The following is a 24623-nucleotide window of genomic DNA, read 5'->3' as shown; positions in this document are numbered from 1 at the left end:
GCAAGATGGAGAAAAGGATGAAGGAAGGGCACGGTGAAGGAATGTCACTTTCTTCTCTTTTTTTGGAACCAATGTAATAACAAGATTATTAAGACTGTCAATATTCAGTCCCATTAAACAAGCTACAACAAAGAGTTTCTAAAATATCTGCTGACATATAAAACTAGCATCTTAAACACTGGTTGATGTATATATGGGGAAAGATGGGGGACATGATTGAGCAACTGCAAGTAGTTAAACAGGCAGGACTGGGAGGGACCTCTTATTATGAAAGATAGGCATGTATTAAAACACTGTGAGGTGTACAATACTCACGCAACATACACACAATGGTTTCTACACAGTCATCATGCTTCAGTGCGTCCTCATGACAGTCTTTTTTTTTTTTACTTTTAGCATCATATTATCAAAAACTACCACAAGTGGGTCAAAAACTGCAGAATGTAGATTCTTTCTTAAGAAAAAAAAAAAAAAACAGGGAGAGACAGCTCAACAAACTGGGTTTCCATTTTAAATGCAATAAAAAGTACTCTATATTCTCGGAGCAACACTGAAAATTCATGATAGGCTTCAGACACTTTTTTGGGCCATCACATCTCTGAGAAGCTGGGCAAAGCATTAGCATTTCCATCCCATGGGTCTGCAACAGCCTTCACAACAAAGTTGCCTTCTCTCTAGACTACAAACCCCATTTTTTTTTTTCCAGAACATGGTGTAAACAGAATCCCCTGGAGACTGTGCCAGGCTGGCCAAGAGTGCACTGCACAAAAGCTGATCCACAGAGAGAGCGAGAGAGACAGAGATAGAGATAGCTGGCAGGCAACAGTGGCAGCAGCCATGGGTCAAACATGCAGATCTAACCGTTCCCATTCTTCTCAGTTTGGTTCGCCTGGTTAATTTTTGTCAAATTCTTGGTGATAGTTGGCAGTTTGTGATCCAATGTTGGTCATTTTATTACTTAGACACACTACATCAAATGCATATTAATAATAAAAAAAAATTAGAGCACAGAGCTAAAAAAGAAAAAAAAAAAAAAAAACAATTAACAAACAGAAGATATGATCCCAGACCTGGTAGTTTTTGATTGGCTGAAAATAATAAGACACCAAAATAAAAGAAGAGAAAGAGAGGTTTAAAAAAAAAAGCCATTTGAAAGAAATAAGGTCTTTGGTGTTCTCTAATGAGAAAGAATGATGACATAGGATTTTAAAAAACTCAAGTTCCTCACATGCCCTGTATGACACTTTCCTTCTGGTGAGCTCTAAAATCATATGCACACTACAAATGATCTGACATTAAAAAAAAAAAAAAAAATTACATGACATTACTTCATCAACAGGTTTGAAGAAATCCTGCACAGTGTAAATAATAAATGCCCCAATATTGATTACAAGTAAAGAGGAAAGATTTTTTTCTTTTTTTTTTTTTTTTTAAATGGTACAGGTTGTGCAATAGTATCATGCATTAGATCACTTAACATGAGACAATACAGGGAGGCAGCGGGGTCTTAGCAACCTGGTTAAAGTCCAAAGACTTGGTCCTAAAATATGCATATTGTCAAATGATTCCTGAAGAAGTCTGTTCAACACTTCAATGTTTATTTTATAGGTAATTTTTTTTTTAAACATCTATGCAATATTAACCACTTTACACTTTTGCTCTCAAGGATCACAAAACATCCATCAACTGAAGGGTGGGGTGGAGTCAGTGAAAAACAGCGCTTTTGTTTCCAGTTGAATGCTCTTCCAGGTTAAATGATGTTTACCTGCATCGCTGTGATATATTGTGATAATAGCACCACTCCAAACAGATAACACTGCCTTGCTACAAATACGGGGAATCACAGAGGGGACAGAGCAGGAAGGAGGGAAACAGCAAAGAAGGTAGATACTAGTGTTGGCAAGGATGATTCCTCATACAGTAGGTGAACGACAAAGTGCTGACGGGGCCAATTATCCCATGACTGGATACTGATGGACAAGAGGGCAGGCTTACAAATGAGGGCGTTTCCTTGTGACTGGATATTAAGATGCAGGGCTGGACCACAAACAGGAATTTCCTCAGTGAGACGTGACGCTGCAAAAACACAGTGGTCCTCTTCATTGGGACGCTGTTTCCTCTTTCCTAAATCTGGAAGTTTTGCTGATGGTTTATGTCAGTTGGTCTTTCTGCAGGGCTGAGATGTCTAGAGGAGGAGGGGCCCGCCCGCTCCATTCCTTCAGCTGCCCGTCCTTGAAGAGGAGGTTGAGGGCGGGCAGAGGGACACCGGACTCTGGCGGGGGCTGGCTAAGAGGGTTCGACACGCCGCTGTCCAGGTCAGAGGGCTGGCTGCCATCCTGCCAACATGGGGTCAAAGGTGACAGATCAGAACACCAGGCAGATATGCAGGACAGGAAAAAGCGAGCAGAGGTTTCTGTGTGATTTAGAGGTTGCAGTACCGAACACTAAATAATGCTGCTTAAAAGAAAATGGTCTTACCTGCCTTTCCTTTCCCTTTTATGACTTTATGATGCTACTAGACTTTTTTTTTTCTTCACATCATCACAATACTTCATTTTTATCTCAACCTGATTTTCACATAACCCTTTGTGTTACACCCTGATTCAGCTCTGATTACCACATTTCATTAATATTTTGTTTGTCTCCAATATCTTTCTTTTCTCTCTTTCATGCACTAAACATTCACCCAACTGTACTTAGTGTTTTGCATTCTAATGTGCAGTTTGTCATTTTCTGTCATATATGTACTGTTATGATAGTGGATGCTCTTATTAAACTAGGCCAAAGTTTCAAATAATGAGGTGAGCGTATGTGCAAGTAATCCCTGAGTCTGCAGACTGCTCAAAACACTGATTGAGACCGTTTCTTCTAGCCTTGACTCTGTATGATGTCATAGGGAGCAGGTATCCTTAATGTGGTCATCTATGAGTAGCCAATCAGAAGAAACATGCCCTAATGAGTGTGGGGCCTTGTTTGGAAGAGGGGCTAAAACAGAAGATGAACTGAGGGGCTGTAGAAATAGAGATGAATAAGGATTGTGTTTTAAATGTGAAATGAGCACAATAATCCATTTTAGAGTTTTACCTTAAACTACCTTTGGGGTCATCTCATGATAAGATTTTCAGGGTTAGAAAATGTATTAAAATGCCTACTAAGTAAAGATAAACTGATTGGTGCCACAGTGGTGGATGGAGTACGTTGTGATGATTCGATCTCTGGCTGTTTCACATGCCAAAGTGTCCTTGGGCAAGACATTGACTATTTTGTACCCAAAAATACCTAAAAGCGTCGAGAGTGTGAATATGTATGTGTGTGTTTGTGTGTGTGTGTAAAATGGAACCACTGAGGTTAAAAGAACATTTGTTATTACTTAACTAATGTGTGTTTAAATGAAAGGTTAAGTGAAACAGCAGCCGTGAGCAGTCCCAGTCACTGATATATGTCACATTAACTCACGATGAAAAATGTGAAAAAATACACTTTAATTACCGCTGTTCATGTTAGATTTCTCGTGTCATCTTCTCTCTCATATTAACTTCTCTTCACTAGTTTTCTGTAAAATCCAGAGTTGAATATAAAACCCTCCTCTTCCCATACAAAGTGTTTTACAATCAGACCCCATCATATCTTAAAGCCCTCGTATTATACTAATTGAGTACGCTGCTCTCAGACTGCAGGCTTATTTGTGCTTCCTGGAGTTTCTAAAAGCACAATGAGAGGCAGAGCCTTCAGCTGTCAGGCCCCTCTCCTTTGGAACCAGCTCCCAGTTTGGATTCAGGACACAGACAATCTCTACTTTTAGGATTAGGCTTAAAACTTAATTATCAACCTTTGATCCTGACTTATTCTAACAAGATCGACTCGTAAAGTTAAATTTGATATCTGCTCTTTTCTCTGCTTTTGACTTTTTCTTTCGAGCAGGATTTCTTAAGTGGACACCCGAAGACACAGCAAAGTGATTTTACCTGGAATGATTGAACAAAGCTCAACACCTTGAGCGACAGTTTTCGGCTCGAGTGAAGTAGCTCTTGAAGGCTGAAACAACAACAAATCTTTAGTCGACCACAGCGTCAACACACATCAGCGCTCCTCTCATTAAGCAAAGGTTAAACTTTGGAGGATGTTGGGTGATTTGGGTTTTTACCTCTCGTTGCTGCAGAGCTTGTGCGAGGCAATCTTTCGACACACTTTGCGGTTGAGCTCCGAGCTGAAGAGCGGCATGCCGAAGCACAGTTCAAGAGGGACCCACTCATCTTCAGATGAAAGGGCTGGGGGGGAAAAAAAAAGAAAAAAGAGAGATTGGCAAGGAAGAGATGGACAGAAATTACAACATAAGACACTGACAAGATCATTTTGGTTTTTAATACAGCACAGAGCCTTTGTCACACTTTAGCTTTAACTCTGTGGCATCTTCTCAAATACTTCCAACAAATATACAGGTACATCTGATTAAATACTACTGGAGATATTCTAATTTAAAAAAAAATAAATGGATACATTAACCTAAAAACACTTACTGTCTGTCTTTCCTTTGCCTTCCCCGTTGTTCTCTTCAGTCACAAGCTCAAAGGACTCAGTGCTCCCATTGGTGTCCAAGCCTCCACCTAGATGGGTGTCTCCTAGAGAAGAAGTGACAAAATCTACATCAGTGTTAAGACACTTTGTTGGTTGTGAGTAAACGGTACAAGCTACATTAAAGCCTGAAGGACTTTCAACTGAGAAGCTTCGCTAAATGTGATTTATATTGGAAATTCATCTTTTAAAAATCAAAGCTGCAGTGTTGCATTTTTAAGCACCTGTGTTAAACAAGATTCATGATCATTTACATCAAGACTCAATCAGTTAATCTCAAGGTAAAGGCTAAAAGTGTTTCGATCCACATGCATCAGCAAAGGCACTCACAATGAAAGAAACAATTCTGCAGACAAACAGTGTAATTAAACTGGACTGCGAGCGATATTCATCTAATCTGCACCATTAGTGCCATTACGACCATCACAGGTAAGGACACTGCTGCTAGTTAAACCAGATGTTCTTTCAATCCAGTGCTCACAAGGGCAGTCAAAAAAGAAAAAAGAAAGTGTGCACGTGTGAGCTCCCGTTACCCCTGCACTCAGTACTGTCGCTGGGCCTGCGGCGGTGCCTGTTGTTGGAGTTGAGCATGGTGATGTAGCCACACTGGTGCTCCAGATCCACATGTTCCTTCAGCTTCTGCAGCGCCTTGTGCACACACATGTTGGAGTAGGAGAACTCTGCAAAAGAAGTCACACAACACATCCAGTGGGAATAAAGCATCATCTCAAAGACCAAAACTCACACTCAAAATGATCCGATGTGGCCACAAATGATCTGCTGTGTGAGACTTACATGAACTGTGTTTATCCAAAGGGCTGTTCTTTTTGTTAAGCAAGCATATTAGGGGATGAGACTTAAATGGTACTTTTAAGCAAACGCAAAAAGAAAGGGATTTCAGAGGATTCAAACAGTGTTTGAGGAGTTAAAACCCTCAAAGCTGAAAACAGTTTGAGTCAGCAGAGGAAAGATCACAGCTTAAAAGGTATGCTTGTCATTTATATGCACAAGCTGTCACTGAAAATAATGTTGATATCGTTAGTGTATAATTACAGTATTATCAGTTAGCAATTTAAGGCTGTAAACCAAAGACAAAAATGCTAACACTTTACTTAATCTCCCTCTAATGTTAGGATAATTTAAACATTAATACTAATAGTACTAGTAATAATGCACAGATAGAAAGACATGTTTAAGTGTTTTTTTATGTAATATTTTAATGTTTATTGTCAGCAGTTAAAAACTATATTCAGGGTCACCTTCAAAGAGGACATCAGTCGTAGAGAAACTATTCTTTGCATGAACCTTTCAGGGTTGTTCTGGTATCTAAAGAAGAGGCCTCCTGGGCAGCTTACATTAGAGGTTTTCTAGCTGTGTGTGAAAGGGTACACCCAAAGCAAACTGGAGACTTTATCATACTATAATAATCATAGCGTATTTATGTGTGTATGTGTATGTTTGTTTGTTCTTGTTTGTATCTTGGCATGTAGTGCAGGGGTTTGCTAGTAGATTTCAGTAGATTGAGAACACAGGAACCCACCACCAGATTAGGAGCAAAAAAATAAGCAGATGGAAGAAGCCATATTTTACACCATCATTCATATCCTCATGACCTCATATCTGAGGTCATTATTGTGTTATAATCTATTTTTGAAATGTTTATATCTCAGTGAAATATGCTGAACTGTGGTATGCGGTTCTATTCTGCACCGTGAACAGCCACGGGAAATCAAATACAGAGTCTGCACAGCCTCCTAATCTTCAATCTGTGGTTCTGAGATTTCCATTTCTGAAATGCACAGTACTGTGTTAAAAAATACTATTGTGAAGCAAATTCATGGTTTCATATTCTCTTATGAGAAAAACACATTCCTCCCATTTACTTTACTATCACCTCTCATTCTTTGACAGGCACAGATCCCAGTTTTCCCTGCATAGGTACATTTTTGGTGCACCAGTTTTGTTTTTTAGCCATTTTTCTTTTAAATCTGAGGTTTAATTTACTCAAACAAACACATATTTAAATCAAACTGTCAAAAAAAATAGCAAGAAAATGCATTTCTGTAAAATATAGTAACACAGATTCACAGATGTGCATCACTCCCCAAAGGCCCATTCTGAGCCAGGAAAAAAAAAAAAAAAGACCTGTAAACATCCATTATAATGTTCCCTATTCATGTTTTTTAACATTTTGTATGACCCAGTAAAACTGGACTCTTCATTATTGGTTTGCAGATAAATGCAGTTTAGCTTACTGTTCTTCATTTCAAAGTTACCGTATCAGAAACTCTTGTTGGCAGAACACAGTTTACGCGGGTGTCTTACCTCCCTTCAGATCCTCCTCATCAAAAGGGAAAGGGATGTGAACTGTTTCTCCATGCCCGTGTATACCATGACCCTGTGGGTTACATGCACATGGAGTTTATATCACAAACAGTCCAGAGTTATATATACACACACAGTGAGAGTTGGTACAAAACACACAAAGCACAAGTCATCAGGTCGCTTTAAACGAGTTAAATAAGCGGATACAAAAGGGAATATTTTATCCTCTCAACTTCTCTCGTAATATTAATCCCATCTAAACGGGGCTTCAGATAACAACAGAGAAAAATCAAGTTCATCTGTGTGAGTTTACCTGGATGAGAACAGCAGAGTGTGTGAGGGCATCATTTAGCATTGTCAGCACGTTGGACGTAGGGACGACTCCAGGGTCGTGACCCCAGGAAGTGATCAACAACCTGTCATAGACCTGAAGGCAGAAAAAAGGTTCTTGGGATTCAGCAATGAATAAGTTCGCTTATCATCAGATCACATCTTTTATGAACAGCTAATCATTCAACAAACCGGATACTGAATAAATAATACTAAGAAAAAACTTTTATTTAACATAAAGATTTATAAATAGTAACAAATACTCTTAAATAAAATAGATGTAAAAGTGGAGACAGGTTTTCACTTCCTTTTTGCCCCACAATAGAATTTTTTTTTAATATAAATGTAAACACAGGTTTCTACATGTAGGACATCATCTCAGTGATGCTATTTCTACCTCTTTTTTTTTTTAATTTAGAAGAGCAAAAAACAAAAAAGAAGAAGAGCTAGCACTATTTTTTTCTACTCTAACTGACATGTCATCTTGTCAACCTCCCACTAGGTCAACATTAGCCAGTTAAAATAATTAAAGTTCCACCCTGCTGCTGATTTTACATGCCAAGGATTTTGTTTGGCTCTCTCAAACTGAGACAGAGCTTTTAGATGAAATTAAGGTGTTATTCGCATCTCTACGGTTAATTATTTTACCACCGAATGCGGTGAAGGAGTAAATAGCTTGGTAGTTTCTACAACTAAGTGCCTTACAAAGAAAAATGGTTTTAATGTGTAGGATCCCACACGGCCGTGAGAACACAAAGGATGCAAACAACCAACTCCATTGCAAGACCACAGTTACTCCACCCTTCACTCTTCAATGACAATTTAAAGCTGGCCCAGTGTCTCCTTTGATCAGCAGACTCACACACAGGGCTGAACACCAAACAGCACTTCAGACTTTCAGTATGAAGTCTGCATGACTTTATCAGCCTCACATCATCATGGAGGAGCTTTGGCCCACTCATCTTTCCAGCAATGCTTCAGTCCATTGAGGTTTGCAGGCACTCATTTATGCACAGCTCTCTTAAGGTCCCACCACAGAATTGTCTGGACTTTTACTGGGCCTTTGCAACACCTTGATTCGTTTCTTTTTCACCCATTCTGTTGCAGATTTCCTTGGGATCATTGTCCTGCTGAATGACCTCATTTGGGCCAAGCTTTAGCTGTCAGACAGACGGCCTCGCATTTGACTCTAGAATACTTTGGTTCATGAGGAGTTCATGTGGCTGCAAAACAAGCCCAAATCATCATCCATCCAGCACCGCGCTTGACAGCTGGTATGAGCCGTTTGTGCTGATGTGATGTGTTTGGTTTGCTCCAAATGTGGTGCTGCTCTATTCCCTTTAGAGAGAAGAGGCTTTCTCTGGGTAACCCTTCCAAACAAGCCACACTAGTTCAGTCTTTTTCTATTTTCAATGTCAAAAACATTCAACGTGTTAACTGAGGCCTTTAGAGTCTGAGGTGTAGCTCTTGGGGTTTTTTGTTGTTTCAATGAGCATTGCACAGTCTGACCAGGAAGGGAATTTGCTGGGACATACTGTACCCTCCTGAGAAGATTGTGGCATTGGAGGATTCAGGTTAACATATGCCTGAATCCCTCAGACCAGCAACCTGCCAAACCTTCTGCATTTATAAATATGGTCACATTTGCTAATCAAGTGCAATCGATTAGTAGCACCTGGCTACTACTTACCTTCTTCTTGTTCTAAATATGGAAGCAGTGAGGGTGTACATAGATATGTATAAGGGTGTACATGTTGTTTTAAGGCAAAAGTCCCTTAAATAGACTGTAATCTGAACAAACCATTGAGTTTTCTTATTCATCCGTGCAAAGCTCTACTTCACATGCTATTCTAGGTTGAGATAACCTTCCTTGAGATAAACTTCCTAAATTCCTAAAGTCTTTCCACAGTCAGTTTCCCACAGATTCCAAGATACCTCCTAAATTATTCTTGATTCTCAACCATTAAGTCTTAACCTGACCAGGTTGTGCCCTGCGCCTCGCCCTTTGACAGCTGGGATAGAATCCAGCCACCCCTCCATGACCATGGATGGATGGATGGATGGACCTTTGATATTATGATATGATATTACCCATCTTCCCCTGAAAACTTACTGTATCAATCTATCTTTTGGTACCTGTCTCACATTCCCAGTACTATTTTAAAAATTCCACGACTGGGGAAGCCTTTGAAGAGGTGTGCAGTGAGCTATGACTGAGATGCACGAGACTGTTTAGAAATGAAGGCTGATGGTCAACAAAGAGCAAACCAGTACTCTGATTAGCCCTTTTTCCAACTGACAGCAAGGTCAAAGCTTTGAGAGTGTACGTGTAAAAGATAAGTGAAAATGTGATCCAGCCTGTACTGCATTTTGTGTGTGTGTTTTTTTTAAATAACGTGCCACTTTTCTTATCGGACTAAATTATTTCCCCAACCCTTTTAACACACCTGATTAATCATTAGTTTGGACTAACCTGGAAAATATCCGGCAGTTTGCGGAGCCTGGAGCCTTTGGAGAGCAGCAAAGACGGCGGGCCTTGGCCAGTCACATGATACAGGTACAGCTTGAACCAGATGGAGCTCACCTCAGGGATGGCTGGGCCAATGTGCTACACAGACAAACAAACACACACACATAGATGTAAGTTTACAGAAGCAGAACAAAAGCATGCACACTGGGCAGTTTTCCCATCTCATTCCTCACATAAACTCACACTTCACATCAACAAAAAATAACACATGAGAATATTTGTGTCAGTGTTGTTGTTCTGTCTGAGGGGAAACTGAAACTGCTATTAAAGACGTGAGAAGAAAACAAAGAGAAGAATTTGGTAAATTCCACTTCACTGAGTCGCAGCAGTGTTAGAATAAGCAGCAGCGTGAATGGCACAACAAGAGTTTAACTTCTTTCCCTCTGTCTCTCTGAGCTCAGCTAGAAAGCTGGAGTGTGGCCAGGCAGAGGAATTACTGGTGAGCCTCGCCTCCTTTCCTTCCCTTTTCTCTTTGTGTAGCCTTGTTGTTGGGGCAACTGCAGGCTGAGCATTCAGAGCATACACACAATCACAAATCAATTCAGCACATGAGTGTGTACACTACAAAAGAAGGCAAACACAACCAAACGGAGCCCACAAACTCATTAACTGTCAGCTAAAACACACACCCACACACACACACACACACACACACACACACACACACACACCCCAGCATGCCAAATAGCAGCCCTTCTGCTCTCCTTCCCTCCAGGCATCATACCTGAGGGGTGCAGCTGCTGATGGGTCTGATCTCATTGCTGAGCGGTGCCATCGAGACCAGCAGCTTGTAGTTCTTGTTGAGGACGCGGCTGCAGGTGGCCTGGTCTAGACCCAGCAGGCTCTCACAGCGCAACATGTCCAATGGGAAACCTAGTGAGAAAAAAAGAAGACAATCCTAACTTATTTACAAACCTGGCTAATACAAATGTTTATGTGCATGTAGTCTGCATTGTTGCCTGAAGGGATAGAGTACTTCTTAAAGCGACAGCAGAAAATTTACCCTGTATCAGACTGTAGTGATAAACTGGGAGGTAACGCAGAAAGCAAAGCTTTCGATTTACTTGTGAAACTACGTTCCAACAATCTCCTGTCATGAGCTGTGGGTAATGACCAAAATAATGAGATTTCCAATAGGGCTGCATAAAACGATTATTTTAGTAATCGAGTATTCTATCGATTATTCCAGCGATTAATCGAGTAATCGGATAAGAAATACTTTTTTTTATTAACAGTTTATCTGCATATTTTGACTTCCGTAATGCAGTTTCTCGCCATGTGAACAAACAGCGGTGAATGGAGCAGCTACAAAGTTCTCTTTTCTTCACCTTAACACTTGCTGATCAGGTGCTTGATGAAGGACCTCCAGCTGTTTCACAGATTTAATGGTGGTTACTAAAAGAAAAAGCTGCTGTTTTGGACGCTGGAAAAACGTTTCATTTTCACTACTTGAGCTCACCGTCACAGCTTCGCCTCTTTGCGCTTGCGCAGTTCAAACCGCTGCCTGCTATGAGTGTTTTGAAAAACTAGTGGCTGCGGGAGCCATGGCGCATGTGTGAGTAATGGTGTAATGCTTTGTATTCACAAGCATTCTCGAAAATACGTTTCTACTGCAGGTCTATATTTAGTCACTAATAAGGGATTAAAGTATAAAAAATATTTTGAAGGAGCCCCTCAGTCCTGGGGGGCGGGCCTTCCGGTACCGAACCATCGCTAGTGCTAATGGCCCGCGCTCGCTAGCAAACCAGTTCTGGTAGCTACAGCTGAAGTAAAGACAAAAATAGCAGCTGAAATTCTCAGCGAGCACAACACACACAGGCACACAGAGAGCAGTGGAGGCGTGGAAATGCATGTCAGCGACAGTTGCCACCCGTCCCGTAAAGTACGGAACACGGCATGTTACGGAGCCGTATTCCACGGAGTCCTGTAACATACGGGGTTCTGTATTTTACGAGACAGGTGGCAACTCTAGTGATGATCCACTCTGTGTTAAATGAAATCCATCGCAGCGACGGAGAGCTTTTTAGAATGTGTGCTTGTGTATACGTGAGTGATTTACATTCCAGTCCAGTAGGTGGCGGTAATGCAGTTCTATGTTGGTTTGCCAGCCCCCAATAAACCCACAAAAAAACGTCAGCACTAATGCTGCTAATGCTAGTGAGGAGCGCCGCTTACACCGAGACAGCTGAGCGCTGCAGAGTTTAAACGAAGCATCGACACAGTAAATTTGTGTCGATAAATTTTTAGAATCGATTTAATCGAGTTAATCGATGAATCGTTGCAGCCCTAATTTGAACCAATGTAAGTGACCAAAAAGGGTTCCCTCGTGGGGTGAATGGGCTCAGCTTTATAGGCAGGGTGATGAGTTTGGAAAGCATGGATCTGAGGTAGTTTGGGCATCTGAATTAGGATGCCTCCTGACAGTTTCTCTTTGGAGATTTTCCAGGTGCATCCAGGTGGGTTGAGACCTGGAGGTTTCCAAAACTTGCTGGAGGGATCTGGCCTAGCAATACCTCGGGAATTTTAGGATGAAGCAAGGAATGATCTTTTTATCTCATCTTCAATAAAAAACTCACTCTTCCTTTGAAAAAAAAAAAAAAAGGCAAAAATAAAAATATGATTCAATCTAATGCAGTTATGAATGGCTGGTGCACAAAAAAAAAAAAAAAAAAAAAAGTCTCCGCCAACTTCACCTAACATTTTTTTAACTTGGCTTGACAAATTTTCTTCACTTTCTAAATTAACAATCATCATTAGACTCTTGTATCATTGGGGGATTAGTTTAGCTGCAGCCAGCAGGCTCTTACTGTGCTCACTCCTCAGCTGAGCAGCAGCAGCACACAAAGATAAGACAATCAGAAGTGAGGCATGCAGCCAAACCAAACAAACAGCATCTGGTGGCACACAGAGACTTGCTTTGTCGATGCTGGAGGACATACTCTCTTCTGCTCCCTCTAGAGACACAAGCTGAACAATACAGGTTTACTCTGTGTACACAGCATGACGTTGTGTTCAGTATTTTATATGAGTATATTTAAGAGAGACGATCCAGACAGAGGAGAGAGCCAAAACAGACAATAGTGAGTGACGCCAAGACATAGCCTGCCAAAAGCAGCACAACCAGAAGATCTGCTTTTTCTTTGTTGAAAAAATAAGCAATCATGTATTGATTTCCTGAAATCACAGAACAAGTAGTTGAATGGAAGTCATTTACCATTGGCCACAATTGTAGTAACAACAGCTCAGAATACTTTTTCAGTCAGGATAAAAACATGAGCTGCTGATCATCTGAAAACAGACCACCAGAACAATTGATACACTTCATAATTAAAATTTTACTGTATCTGCTTTGTTATAGATAATAGCTGAGGGAGCTGATTATATTTATTTCCAACTAAGTGCTTTTGGATTTGAACCCTATTATGATAGCTTAATTTTAATAATTCACATTAAAAATATTCATTGTTTAGTTTATACTGGGCTTTGGTGCAGCTCAGGTCACTCTGTCTGAAACAAGCTGTTTAGTACTTCCTCCTTTAAGCCATCTTTCTGGCTGACCCTTGTAAACAGAAGGTTTGAGAGGATTAGCCAATCAGAGCTAGAGCTGTGTGCCTGAGTCCTGACGCCTGAGACGACCATATTAGGGTCATCTTGGCTTTCTATGCAATCATTATGAACTAAAAGTAAAAGAAAAAACTGTCTGAAACCAAATATTTATAGTCTGAATCCTGAGCTTTTGGCTCACAGTGATTACTAATACATACACTATTTGCCCATCTTTAATATGAGCATCCACCCCTGTACAGGCATAGTTCCTATGTAAGAGATTTTCATGTTTGTCAGCACCACCTTTCTCCAAAGAAATTTTCACCTGACTGTTGTCACGTGCAGTTTTGAACATGATACTGAAACTTCAAAATGTTTGCAGCAGCAACCTGAATGTCAATGTCGCAGTAGCTCATTCAGCTCATGATCCGTCACAATTCATAGTTACTGCCCTTAAAACAACAAATGTGACTTTGACCTTCAGCACAATACAACTTGTACATCATTGTGTACAAGTTTCACTACAATTTGAGCAATACTGTAGGAGGAGCAGTAATTCTTGTGAGTTGGGGATGGACTTGTCAAAATGGCTCTTCATTTGCTAGACTGAAAAGACCCTGTGTCCTCATCAAAGTGCTCATTTGGAGATAGCTACATAAACAGGGCATAACTGCATAATTACCTATGTTTGGAATATCAGGTCCCTGGTCCTGAGTGAGTTCTTTGTTGTAGCGCAAGAAGAGAATGGTGTTTTTCAGGGTCAGAGCGTGGTCAAAGTAACGCTGAGCCTCGCCCTCTGCTGTGCTCTCCACCTGAGAGAAACAGAAACAAGTGGAGAAGTTCCAGCTCAGAGTCTGTGCGACTGTATGGCTGCATGTATTGTATCATGACTGTACATACACATGCATTTGCTACACTGAGTTAGCGTCCCTGTAAGTGTTTCATCGTAAAGGACAATTTAAGCCAAGGCCTTGATGAGGGCTTCAACTCGAGGAGAGAAAGAAATTTAGATTGCTGGCCTCACCTTCTCCAGCTCAGCCAGGAAGCTGTCGAGAGTCTCGTCAGACAGTTTTCCCACTTCAAACATGGTCACTGCATGACTCTTCAGGTTCTGATAGCACAACAAAGAAGAATTAGATTACCAGTAAAAATCCAATATTTTTTGTTAAGATGAAAATAATTTTTTAATCACAGAGGAGCTTTAAGGATGTTCTATGTTGGGCTGTAGCTGATTATCGGACAATTTGGATATTTGTTAGTTCAATAGCTCTTCATTTTTCAATAACTGTTGAATAATCATTTTTAAAGACTGTATATAGCTTATACCATCTCAGCTTGGGCTCATGTTATCTCTAACTCTCAGCAGTGCTCACCACACTTCATTTCACCTCACTGGCTAATTAACCACTATGTCCACTAGAATTTATGACTTTTCATAATCCTTTAGTGAGGATGGGTTTTTTTCCTCTCTTTTTCCTCCAAAAAGCAGCTAGCAAAATATCTGTAGTTAGTAGTGCTCTGCAACAGATCTCTTGCTCCCATTGCTCTCCTGCTGTTTTCTCTTTCTGAACAGCAGCTGCACCCACACAGGGGCTCTGCACAGAGAACAAAGTAAGAGAGACATTCAGCTGCTTCATTGTCTCTCAGTGATAATTTTAATAACTAAAATCATCACACATCCATTATCTCTAAGATGTGTGTATGGTGATTTATATCACATAATGTAGCATTTATAAAATCAGACACAAGCCTGACAGCTACAAGATGAACCTCTTCTTTTTTTAAAAAAATGTTTACAGATTTAAATGGCCCAGTTCTTACGTAGCGCTTTTCTACTATGCACGAGCACTCAAAACACTTCATATAGCATGTCTCATTCATCCATTCACACACATTCATGCATCTAAGTGCTTTTGACATAATATTCACACATATAGTACCTCGCTGCTGCAAACTGTGTGACTTTGTGTAATATTTAGAAGGGCATTTTTCTTAAATAACCAAAAAAAAGTGAGGCAAATATCCCTCTGCACCGTTCAGCAGGCAGCAGCACTCACCATTTATACACTGTGTGAGAGGCACTGCATTGCTGCTTATTTTCTTTCTGAGAGATTGTAGCACAACCACTGTGTTTAGTTTATGCACACTGTATGACCCTAACCTACCCCACTTCCACTGACACAAGCCTTCATGTCCTCATGCTGTCACTTACCGGCGATAAGTTCCCCATCATGAGGAAGGCTGTAAGGGTCGAGTCAAAAAGGAAGGCAATCCTCTTGGTGGGTGCAGCTGGGATGCTCAGGCTGCTAACACTAGCTGTGTCTGCTAGAGAGACATAAAAAAAATATGCTGTACCATTCATGCATGCTGTAGCAAATCAAACAGTGAAATTACCTGCAAGTCATTCCTTTAAAATTTATAAATTTCTGTTTTTCTTTTATAAACCTCGTCTCTCTCTCTATCAAACAGAATAATTTCACCAGATTTACATGTAGATGTGTTCGATCAACAGTCACTTTTGCCGATCTCCAGTTTAATAACAACTCAACAGTACCAGCTTAAAATGCATAACAAAGTTAAAATAACATCAAAAATAAGAATGTTTTACACAAACACCTATTAATGTGAGAATGAGTTTCAGAGACACGACTGAGCTTTCTTAGGGATTAATTAGCACTGCAGCATCAAACTTCTGAAGTAGCACTCATAAAGTGCTCTGTGTGCACATATCAGCATTTGCATACAGTACAGAATATGCCTGTGTGTGTGTGCGTGCGTGCATGTGCATGTGTGTATATGTAGACAGACCTTGGTCTTCCAGGCTAGTGGTGTCTGTGTCTGTGGCTGAGGAGCCTCCCTCCATGACAGGACTGCCCTGCTCCCAGGACAGCAGCATCTTCTGGGGGTCCATTGTGCTCCTGCAACAGAGTGCACAAAGGGGCACTGTCACTATTGCCACACAATTAAACAAGTGCAGTAGTTTGTCATGTCCTGAAGCTGGAGGAAATAAAACTCATTATACATTTAGTGGATTGAATTTTATAAGAATAATGTTGGTGTGTGATGGGTTTTGGAGTCTCAAACGCTTAAAGGTTTACTTAAAATATTTTCAGTGTGCAGTTTCAGATGGAGTTTCACTGTCTGACAGCTTTTGGACAGCCAACACATACTTGAGTCTGTTAACAGATGGGGCGTTCTTCCAGGTGGGGTGGAGCTGGTCTGAGCTGAACACCTGACCTTTCTTTACAGCGAAGCCGAGACGACAGTACATGGACACTGCATTCTGATAAAACACAGGAGAAGCACAATCAAATGATATCCCAGAATAATAGGATCCCACAAATAACATACCTACACACTCACCACCCACTTTATTAGGTACACCTGACGAACTGCTCGTTAATGCAAATATCTAATCACATGGCAGCAACTCAATGCATTTAGACCTGCAGAAGTTCAAACTGAGCATCAGAATGGGGAAGAAAGGTGATTTAAGTGCTTGAACATGGCATGGGTGTTGGTGTCAGACGAGCTGGTCTGAGCATTTCAACTGCTGATCTACTGGGATTTTCCCCACACAAACATCTGTAGAGTTTACAGAGGATGACACAAAAAAAAAAGTGAGGGGCAGTTCTCTGGGTGGAAATTTGCTGTTGATGCCAGTAAATCAAATAACTGCTTGTTACAACCAAGCATCTCTGAAATTACACTGTCAAATACACAACACATCAAAGCAGCGGAAGACCACCACGGGCACCACTCCTGTCAGACAAGAACAATAAAATAAAGATTGGAAAAATGTTGCCTGCTCTGATGAGTCTCTATTTGTTCGGCAACATTCAGATGGTAGGGTCAGAATTTGGTGTAAACAACACAAAAGCATGGATCCATCCTCCCATGTTTCAGTAGTTCAGGCTGGTGGTGGGGGGGTATTTTCTTGGCATACTTTGAGCACCTTAGTACCAACTGCGCCTAATTTAAATGCCACAGCCTGCCTAAGTATTGCAGCTGACTATGTGCATCCCTTTATGACCATTAAGGCAGTTCTGAAAGCTAAAGGAGTCCCACCCACTACTACCAAGGTGTACCTAATAAAGTGGTTGTTGAGTGTATATCAGCCTGTCACTCTCTTAGACAAGCAGTTACACAACATAGGGAGAAAGAGAGAGTGCAATAACAAGGTAATGAAAAAGGAAAAGTGGGTTACAGATTTTACTCTAAAATGTCTTGAGACCATCACCAGAAAATTTGGTATTTTTATCTCTCTCTTTTGGGATACATTTCTTCCTGCATGTGTGATGGTGCAATCTCCGATGACAACTTTACTGCTTACATTTTCGTGACTGAATTTTCTTTTCTAGTGCAGAACTCCAGCCTGCTGTAGGAAATGTAACTCAAATTACGCTGTCAAGGTTTAAGCATTTGCCCACATGTATTACAAATCTTTAAAGCATTTGTTAGCTGAATATTTTAATTTACACCAACATCAACAAGGAGCAAACAAGTAATTTCTCTGCTTCCTAAACTAAAAATCCTGAAAAGAACAAAACACTGTATTGTCAAAAAAAAAAAAAAAAGTTAACTGTTTCAGTGCTACCCAGACGATGTCAAAGATGGATGGATGTTGTAACAATGTGGCCCAAAAAACAACCCCCTTAGTTTGAATGGCTATAAGAAGATTTGAAATGCCTTGTGAGAGTCTTAAAGTGACTAAAAGCTATCTGAATACTCTCTTGGATGATGCTCTTTTAATGCCCAGCAGGATCTAATAAATAAAAAAAAAAAAAAAAAAAGCAATTACTGCCTGCTGACTCAACCGGTCTCAAAAACTGAATAAAAAAGAAAGGTAATACTGTACAGCTGTCTGGCCTTTTTATCATTTCCTTCATTTCTATAGTCATCAACTTGCCATGCTGTTAAATCTTACAGTGTACAGTGAGCTTGATTGCATTCCACATCTTTACAACCGAGAGGTGCAAGCTGAGGTCAACTAGTCATCCTCTTATCATATCAAAAGAAGCACTGGGAGGAAGTTTCTTTCAAATGACTCAGGTCACGAAGCAGTTATTACACAAGAGAAAGTTCAACTCAAGTCGGGATGGGAAAAGTTTCTGCACAGAGACCTCTCAGACATTTCAATCATCTCTGAAGCTACAGGCTTTCTGCTGGAGGCTCACTTTAACCACTGCCTTCAAACCACTTCTCCTAAGTACTGCTTTTCAGTTGCACGAATGAGATACGGCCGAGGGATGATGGAGTGGAGCTCTCCACACTGAAGGTCACAACACTGTGACTGAGTTTAGCGCCGTGCCTGATAGAAACTGAATAGGAAACTTGGGGGGGGACCGGGTCAAACCAGAGCACCAATTCAGCTGGAATGATGCCGTCCGGCCCTCTGGTGGAGTCATGGGTCATGATGGATCTAATCGTGTCACAGTCTGCCTCTCTGGTATACGTCTGGGTGAGCGTGTATCCAAAACGAAGCAGCTAAATTGTGCTGAAATGTCTCCTCACTTGGCTACATATTATCAAAGCTTTCTTTCCACAGAGTTAGGCTCTGAAATGCCAAGAAAAAAAAAAACATGATGTGATAGCTGTTTATCAGACAAAATGCCATGACCCACATTTAACAATATCATGTCCTTGAAAAACTTAATCCTATTTTTCAAAACAATACAGCAAAAAAAAGCTGCTCCCTTCCCTTCCTTCAGTCTAAATGCTACTATACCATGTGTCCTCACACACAGAGAAGCAAGAACTACATCTAACAAATTTCTACTAAAGCAACAGTGGAACCACAAAAAATACTTCTGCATTTTTCTGTAAAAATTTTGAAAACATATTTCCCAGATCTAATGTTTCCCCATTTTCTTGTGAAAAACCGCACTTCAGTTTATATATTGCATTAGAACAAACGGATACCTACCTTCACTAAGTCCAAGTCAATCTCCAACACATTTGCCAGCTGGGAGGTGCAGAGGGGAGTAGGATAAGAGAGGGGAGAAAAAAGTGTTTTGATTGAAATGGTGATCAATAAACAAACACTCTCATACTAGGATCGCAGCAGCCAGAGGATAATGAAACTTTTCTAAAGCCTACCTCTGCTACGTTTGTCTGCTCATCGATGGACACAAAGATTTTGTATAGAAGCGTTTCAAAGTAATCACCCTGCACCCGGTTCATGACAAATCCTTCAAGTGGGGGCACTGAAAGACACAAACAGTGACCACCAACACTTCAAATGCAGAACGGTTTCCTCTGACTTCTTTTATAAATACTGTACAGTCATGTGCAAAAGTCTCAAGCCACCCTTTACTTATTTTTGCTTTAAAAAAAAAAATCGGAAATAGGTGGAGAAATTTATTGAAACGTGCTAACATACATGGAAATACAGTATATAAGGCAAAAACAGAGTTTGTACAATTCTAACACTCTTGAAAGTCAATATTTGGTATGACACAGCCTGAACTCTCTGAGGCAGCTTTCTTGTGATTTCTTTAAGTGGTCTTCAGGAAAAGTCCTCCAGGCTTCTTGAAGGACTTTCAGAGCTTTCCTTTGGATGTTGGCTGCCTTTTGTTCTATTCTCTGTCAAGATGATCCCACACTGCTTCAATAATGTTGAGGTCTGGGCTCTGGGGAAGTCAATCCATGACTGATAGTGTTCCATTGTGTGTTTTTTCTATCCAGCTATGCTTTTACTGTATTGGCAGTGTGTTTGGGATCCTGAAAAATGAAGCTGCTGCCAATCAGACAGATGGTATTGCATGGTGGATCAAAATCTGATGGTACTTTTTTACGTTCATAATTCCATCAATTTTGACAAGAACCCCAACACCACCGGCTGAAATGCAGCCCCAAACCATGACAGAGTCTCAACCATGTTTCACAGCTGTAGACACTCATTGTTTTCCCTCTCTTTTGACCTCCTCCATATACACTGATGAAGATTTGAACCAGAAATGTTAAATTTGGATTCATCACTCCATCAGATCTGCTGCCACTGATTTTCAGTCTAGTTCTTGTGTAATTTGGCATACCTCAGCCTTTTCTTCCTGTTTCCCTTCCTTAAGAATGGCTTCTTGACAGCCACCCTTCCACTGAATTGGCTTCAGTGAACAGTAGATGGATCAACTGAAGGTCTAGATACAGCTCTCAGGTTCTGTGTCAGGTCTTTGCTGGATTTTTTCTAGTTCTAAAGGACATGACTTTCAGAAGTCTGCCACTTCTTTTTTTTTGTCTTCCACTTGTCCTGTTTCCTCAATTTTTCTAAGGACACACTGCACACCATGCTGAGATATGACAACTTTTTGGCTAATAGCTCTTTGGGAATCACCTTGTTAGTGCAAAGACACTATTTTATGCTGGTCAAACTGTTATCTTTGGAATTTTTCATAGATTCAACTCACACTAGAAATGGGAACAAATTAAATGTTTTTGTGACAGGCCGCTTGTAGCAAAATGCCAAAAGATACAATTTAAAATTGGTTCTTTGCTAAGTTGTGTGCTATGTGTAGACACAACACCAGTTCATCCTGTGAGTCAGATGCCTTTTTGTGGTTGAAGGATTCATAAATCAGCAAACAAAACATTCCTCTGAAAATGGTCAGCTACAAGGACTGCACTGAAAAAGCAGCCAATTTCCAAAGAAAAACTTTAAAAGACCTTCAGAAAACCTGGAGAACTATTGCACAAGACCAAATAGAAAGAAATTAGGGGTGGCTTTTGCACAATACTGTATCTGTAATGGCCTTATTATACATGATTTCAGATCAGTGCAAGTCCATTTCCATAATGCTTGTTTAGCTTTCCACATTTAATTTATGTACAGACACTATTATGTCAGCAAAATTTCTTAGCAGAGGATAACAGGAGGGATGTTTACACACAAACGTGTACCTGAGATGCAGCTGTCATCAGATATGGGTACATCCAAGTAGATGAGGCCCCGGTTGTACAAGCCTGCAGCAGAAAAAACAATAATCTGCTAATATAATTGCAGTTGGTGTTTCCATGCTGAGAAAACTAATATTTTTGACAGAACCTGTGCAGTTACTGCGCTTAATCAGAGTAGAATGATAGCATGCTGGAAAAACTTCAACCCAATAAAAATCTCATCTGAACATCTACATGCATTCAGATTGCTCTGAGTCTCCATGTATTTTATTCTGTTTGTTCCCACTCAGCTGTGTAGAGGCTCATCAATATCAAGCTGATCTCTAATTAACATCTAAGCTGCATGGACACAACTTTAGTCCCCGTGCTTCACCTCTGAAAATCAGTCCAACACACTGAAGAAAGACCTGTTCTTAGTATAGATTTAAAGCTTTGCTATCCAATTTATGGTTAAACATGTGCAAATAAAACAGAGTATGATGCTCACTTAACACTACGTTGTACTCCATGGATCCAGCCAGCTGAGGACCAGAATCTATCATCTTATCAATGGCTTTCTTCTCAGCTGGAGAACAGATCTGTAAGTTGATTTAGTAAACAGATGACATTAGTATACCTGTATCCCAGTACTTGCTTCAAAAAAGGGGTTTTATTGAAAGAAAGAAAAAAAAAAAAGCAACTATCTCGCCTCCAGGAAAATGAATCCATCTACATATTGCGTGTCGATTTCTTGACTGTTTCTTCACTCTTCTTGTGGAAGAGGAACTGTTAGGAACTTGATAAGTTTTTTTCTATTTTTAGGTGAAACTCCACATGCAGTGCAGGGGCTCAGTTGTAGCTTAGTGAGTAACATGCATGAATTTCAATGAAAGTTCAGAATTTAAAAAAAAAAAAAAAAAAAAAAAAGCACCAGAAAGAATTATTCTTTATTTTTTAGGTTAAAAAAATATGCAGGTCATTCTTTGTTTTCACTTCATTCATTTCATTTTATTCCTTCTTCTTTACTGACTACATCACATGGATATGTGACCCTTCTTATGACAAACATCTAAACAGACACACTCATGCTAAACTTCCCTAAAACCACTTAATCTCTCTAACCTTGTTGTTGCCTCTTATACACATGAGGATCCAAGCTTTGTGGTGTTCTGTCTCTTTCTCACCCTCCCTGCAGTCTATGTTCACTCTAGTTTCTTTGGACCTTTGTCTCCCCTGACTGTATTTATTCTGTACAGCTGTAAAGATCTTGACTGGGCTTTCTAAAAAGAATGGCAGGGCCTTATTGTACATGTTTTAACTTAAATAAAAACATGAAAAAGAAAAGAGTCAAAGTTCTGTCCCACCCTTATGTCATCCTCAGTGATGGAGCCTGTCTGCATCACCCACCACGGCTCCACGGAGATCTCCACTGGTTTGGCCGGCAGTAGGTCCCGCGCTGTTTTCCTGCGGAAGAATTTCTGAAGGTGGAGACAAAGGCAATTAAAAAGGCCACAGCCACGAGCAGGTGAAGTGAGAACAGTTAATAGTATTAATATTCTAACTAAAGAGCATCAGATGGATGAATTAAAGAAATATCCACTTACATCCTCATGGGCAAACTGTTTAATATTACAGCAGTTATTCTTACATCTAGGAGGACGTTTTTAAACTTTATACTGCAGTTTGAAAGACAATTAAAATGTGAAGATCTTGAACATTAAATACAATCTATTCCACTCTTATGATCAATTTCTAATGGCATTTTCACACCTATGATTCATTTACTCTGGTCCAAATCAGTTGATGAGTTTGTAAACTTGTAGCTTTTTCCCATGGGTTGTTTTTCTTTTCCCACAGAACCAACTCAAGCAAACTCCAAGAGCATCACTACAAACCACATTACAAGACCAAGACCCCCTCCTCCAAAGGGTCTCGGTGCGGTTGTTTTGGCCCACACCCGAGTGCGATTACCATGTTCACACCTGCATACGTGAACCGCACCAAGGAGGAAAACCACCCAGAGTTCGATTTAAATGAACTAAACACTACAGGTGTGAAAACACCCTGAAAGACATTAAACACGTCTTACTTTGGAGGACCTGCACTGGTTCATCAGGTCAATGTACTGGTTTCTCCCAATGCCAAGCAGCCTGAGACCTGTGGAACGGATGGAAACATGAGAAAGTCAACTTGTAATTGACAAACCAAAGCAAATACACAATATGTACAAAAGTATTAGGCCACACCTCTTAATCTTTGAATTCAGTGTGTTTCAGTCCAGTTGCCACAGGTGTACAAAATCAACCATTGAGCCACGGAGTCCGCCTTTGCATGTCTACCTGTGTTCTATGGTTTTTTTATGATTGGCTGAAATTGTTCGTGCATATAACTGGATATATGTAATGTGATTTTTGTTGTTATGAGTATCTGCTATTTCACTGTATCTCTGTATACAGTGACCATAAAGGCATCTTATCTCATCGAGGGTTTGGGAAAGAATGGGTCATTCTAATACTGGCTGGCTGAGTTTGTGTGTGGTATTATAATGGGATTGCATCATTACAACAAATTATACCCTCTTTGATATTCCAGGAAATCAACTGTATCTGGTATTATTGCAAACTGGAAGTGTTTAGGAACCGCAGCAACTAAGCCACAAAGCGGGAGACCACAAAAAGCTGCTACAGCGCAGGGTCACCAAGTGCTGAGGCGCACGGTGCGATAAAGTCACCAACACTCTGCTGACTCAATAACTGCAGAGCTCCAAACCACCTCTGACACCAACATCAGCACAAAAACTGTGCACCAGGGGCTCCGTGGCATGGGTTTCCATGGCCTGTAGGTGTACTGTGTAGGTGGCCCAGTACTTTTGTCCAATCTAATCTGCGTGCAGGCCAGCTGCAATATTCAATCTGGCTTCTTGTGATTGTGCTAAGAATTACAGTAAGAAGCAGAGTTTGAGAATTAAGTGCCTTTTTAGTATTTTTCCCAACTTCATTCTGTAGAAGTTATTTCAGCAAAAAACCTTCACAAAGTTCATTCAAAGTTTGTCCAAGTCCAAACAAATACCCACACACCTTCTGAGACAATCGCCTGACACACACACATACACACACACAAAAGCATCCATCCAAACATTCAGATAGGGATCTGGTGATAATAAGAGTGAGTGTGTTCGTGCATGTTTATTTCTAATTAAACACATATTTTCTGAATCTCAGAATATTCTGGGCCATACAGCAAAAAGTTTCATATTATACTAAAATATATCTCAAATGTGTCTCAAAATCCCACCTTGTCCCCTCGTCTCCCCTGTGCTGCACTGACTCGGAAGGGGCAGAGCAAAATGTGCTGGGACAGGTGCCAATGCCAATGCAAACAGGAACGAGTAAGGGGAGGCGGTCGCAGAATCCTACACACGCACCCTGCTGCTTCACCGAGGCACAGA

The 24623-nt window shown here is 40.5% G+C and overlaps 1 protein-coding gene across 2 annotated transcripts in view; it reads right to left on the bottom strand.

Annotated features, from left to right (window-relative positions):
* Positions 1-357: 357 nt before the first annotated feature.
* Positions 358-24623, bottom strand: part of fam91a1 (family with sequence similarity 91 member A1) — a 30349-nt gene continuing 6083 nt past the window's right edge. The window contains exons 5-24 of one of the 2 annotated variants that reach the window (XM_030741551.1): positions 23265-23332; positions 22540-22653; positions 21684-21774; positions 21200-21262; positions 19403-19509; positions 19230-19268; positions 16474-16586; positions 16112-16221; positions 15516-15625; positions 14328-14414; positions 13986-14115; positions 10482-10630; positions 9701-9835; positions 7211-7324; positions 6898-6970; positions 5106-5252; positions 4518-4619; positions 4145-4268; positions 3966-4035; positions 358-2336 (exon numbers count right to left, since the gene is read on the bottom strand). In XM_030741551.1, the coding sequence (XP_030597411.1) occupies positions 2151-2336; positions 3966-4035; positions 4145-4268; positions 4518-4619; positions 5106-5252; positions 6898-6970; positions 7211-7324; positions 9701-9835; positions 10482-10630; positions 13986-14115; positions 14328-14414; positions 15516-15625; positions 16112-16221; positions 16474-16586; positions 19230-19268; positions 19403-19509; positions 21200-21262; positions 21684-21774; positions 22540-22653; positions 23265-23332 (2132 nt within the window). In that variant the 3' untranslated portion in view covers positions 358-2150. Of the gene's footprint in view, positions 2337-3965; positions 4036-4144; positions 4269-4517; positions 4620-5105; positions 5253-6897; positions 6971-7210; positions 7325-9700; positions 9836-10481; positions 10631-13985; positions 14116-14327; positions 14415-15515; positions 15629-16111; positions 16222-16473; positions 16587-19229; positions 19269-19402; positions 19510-21199; positions 21263-21683; positions 21775-22539; positions 22654-23264; positions 23333-24623 lie in introns of both variants that reach the window. The other variant, XM_030741550.1, reaches the window with a different exon arrangement.

The sequence above is a fragment of the Archocentrus centrarchus genome, chromosome 11 (assembly GCF_007364275.1).
Source record: "Archocentrus centrarchus isolate MPI-CPG fArcCen1 chromosome 11, fArcCen1, whole genome shotgun sequence".
Taxonomy (NCBI): domain Eukaryota; kingdom Metazoa; phylum Chordata; class Actinopteri; order Cichliformes; family Cichlidae; genus Archocentrus; species Archocentrus centrarchus.
This window is presented reverse-complemented; position numbering and strand designations above follow the sequence as displayed.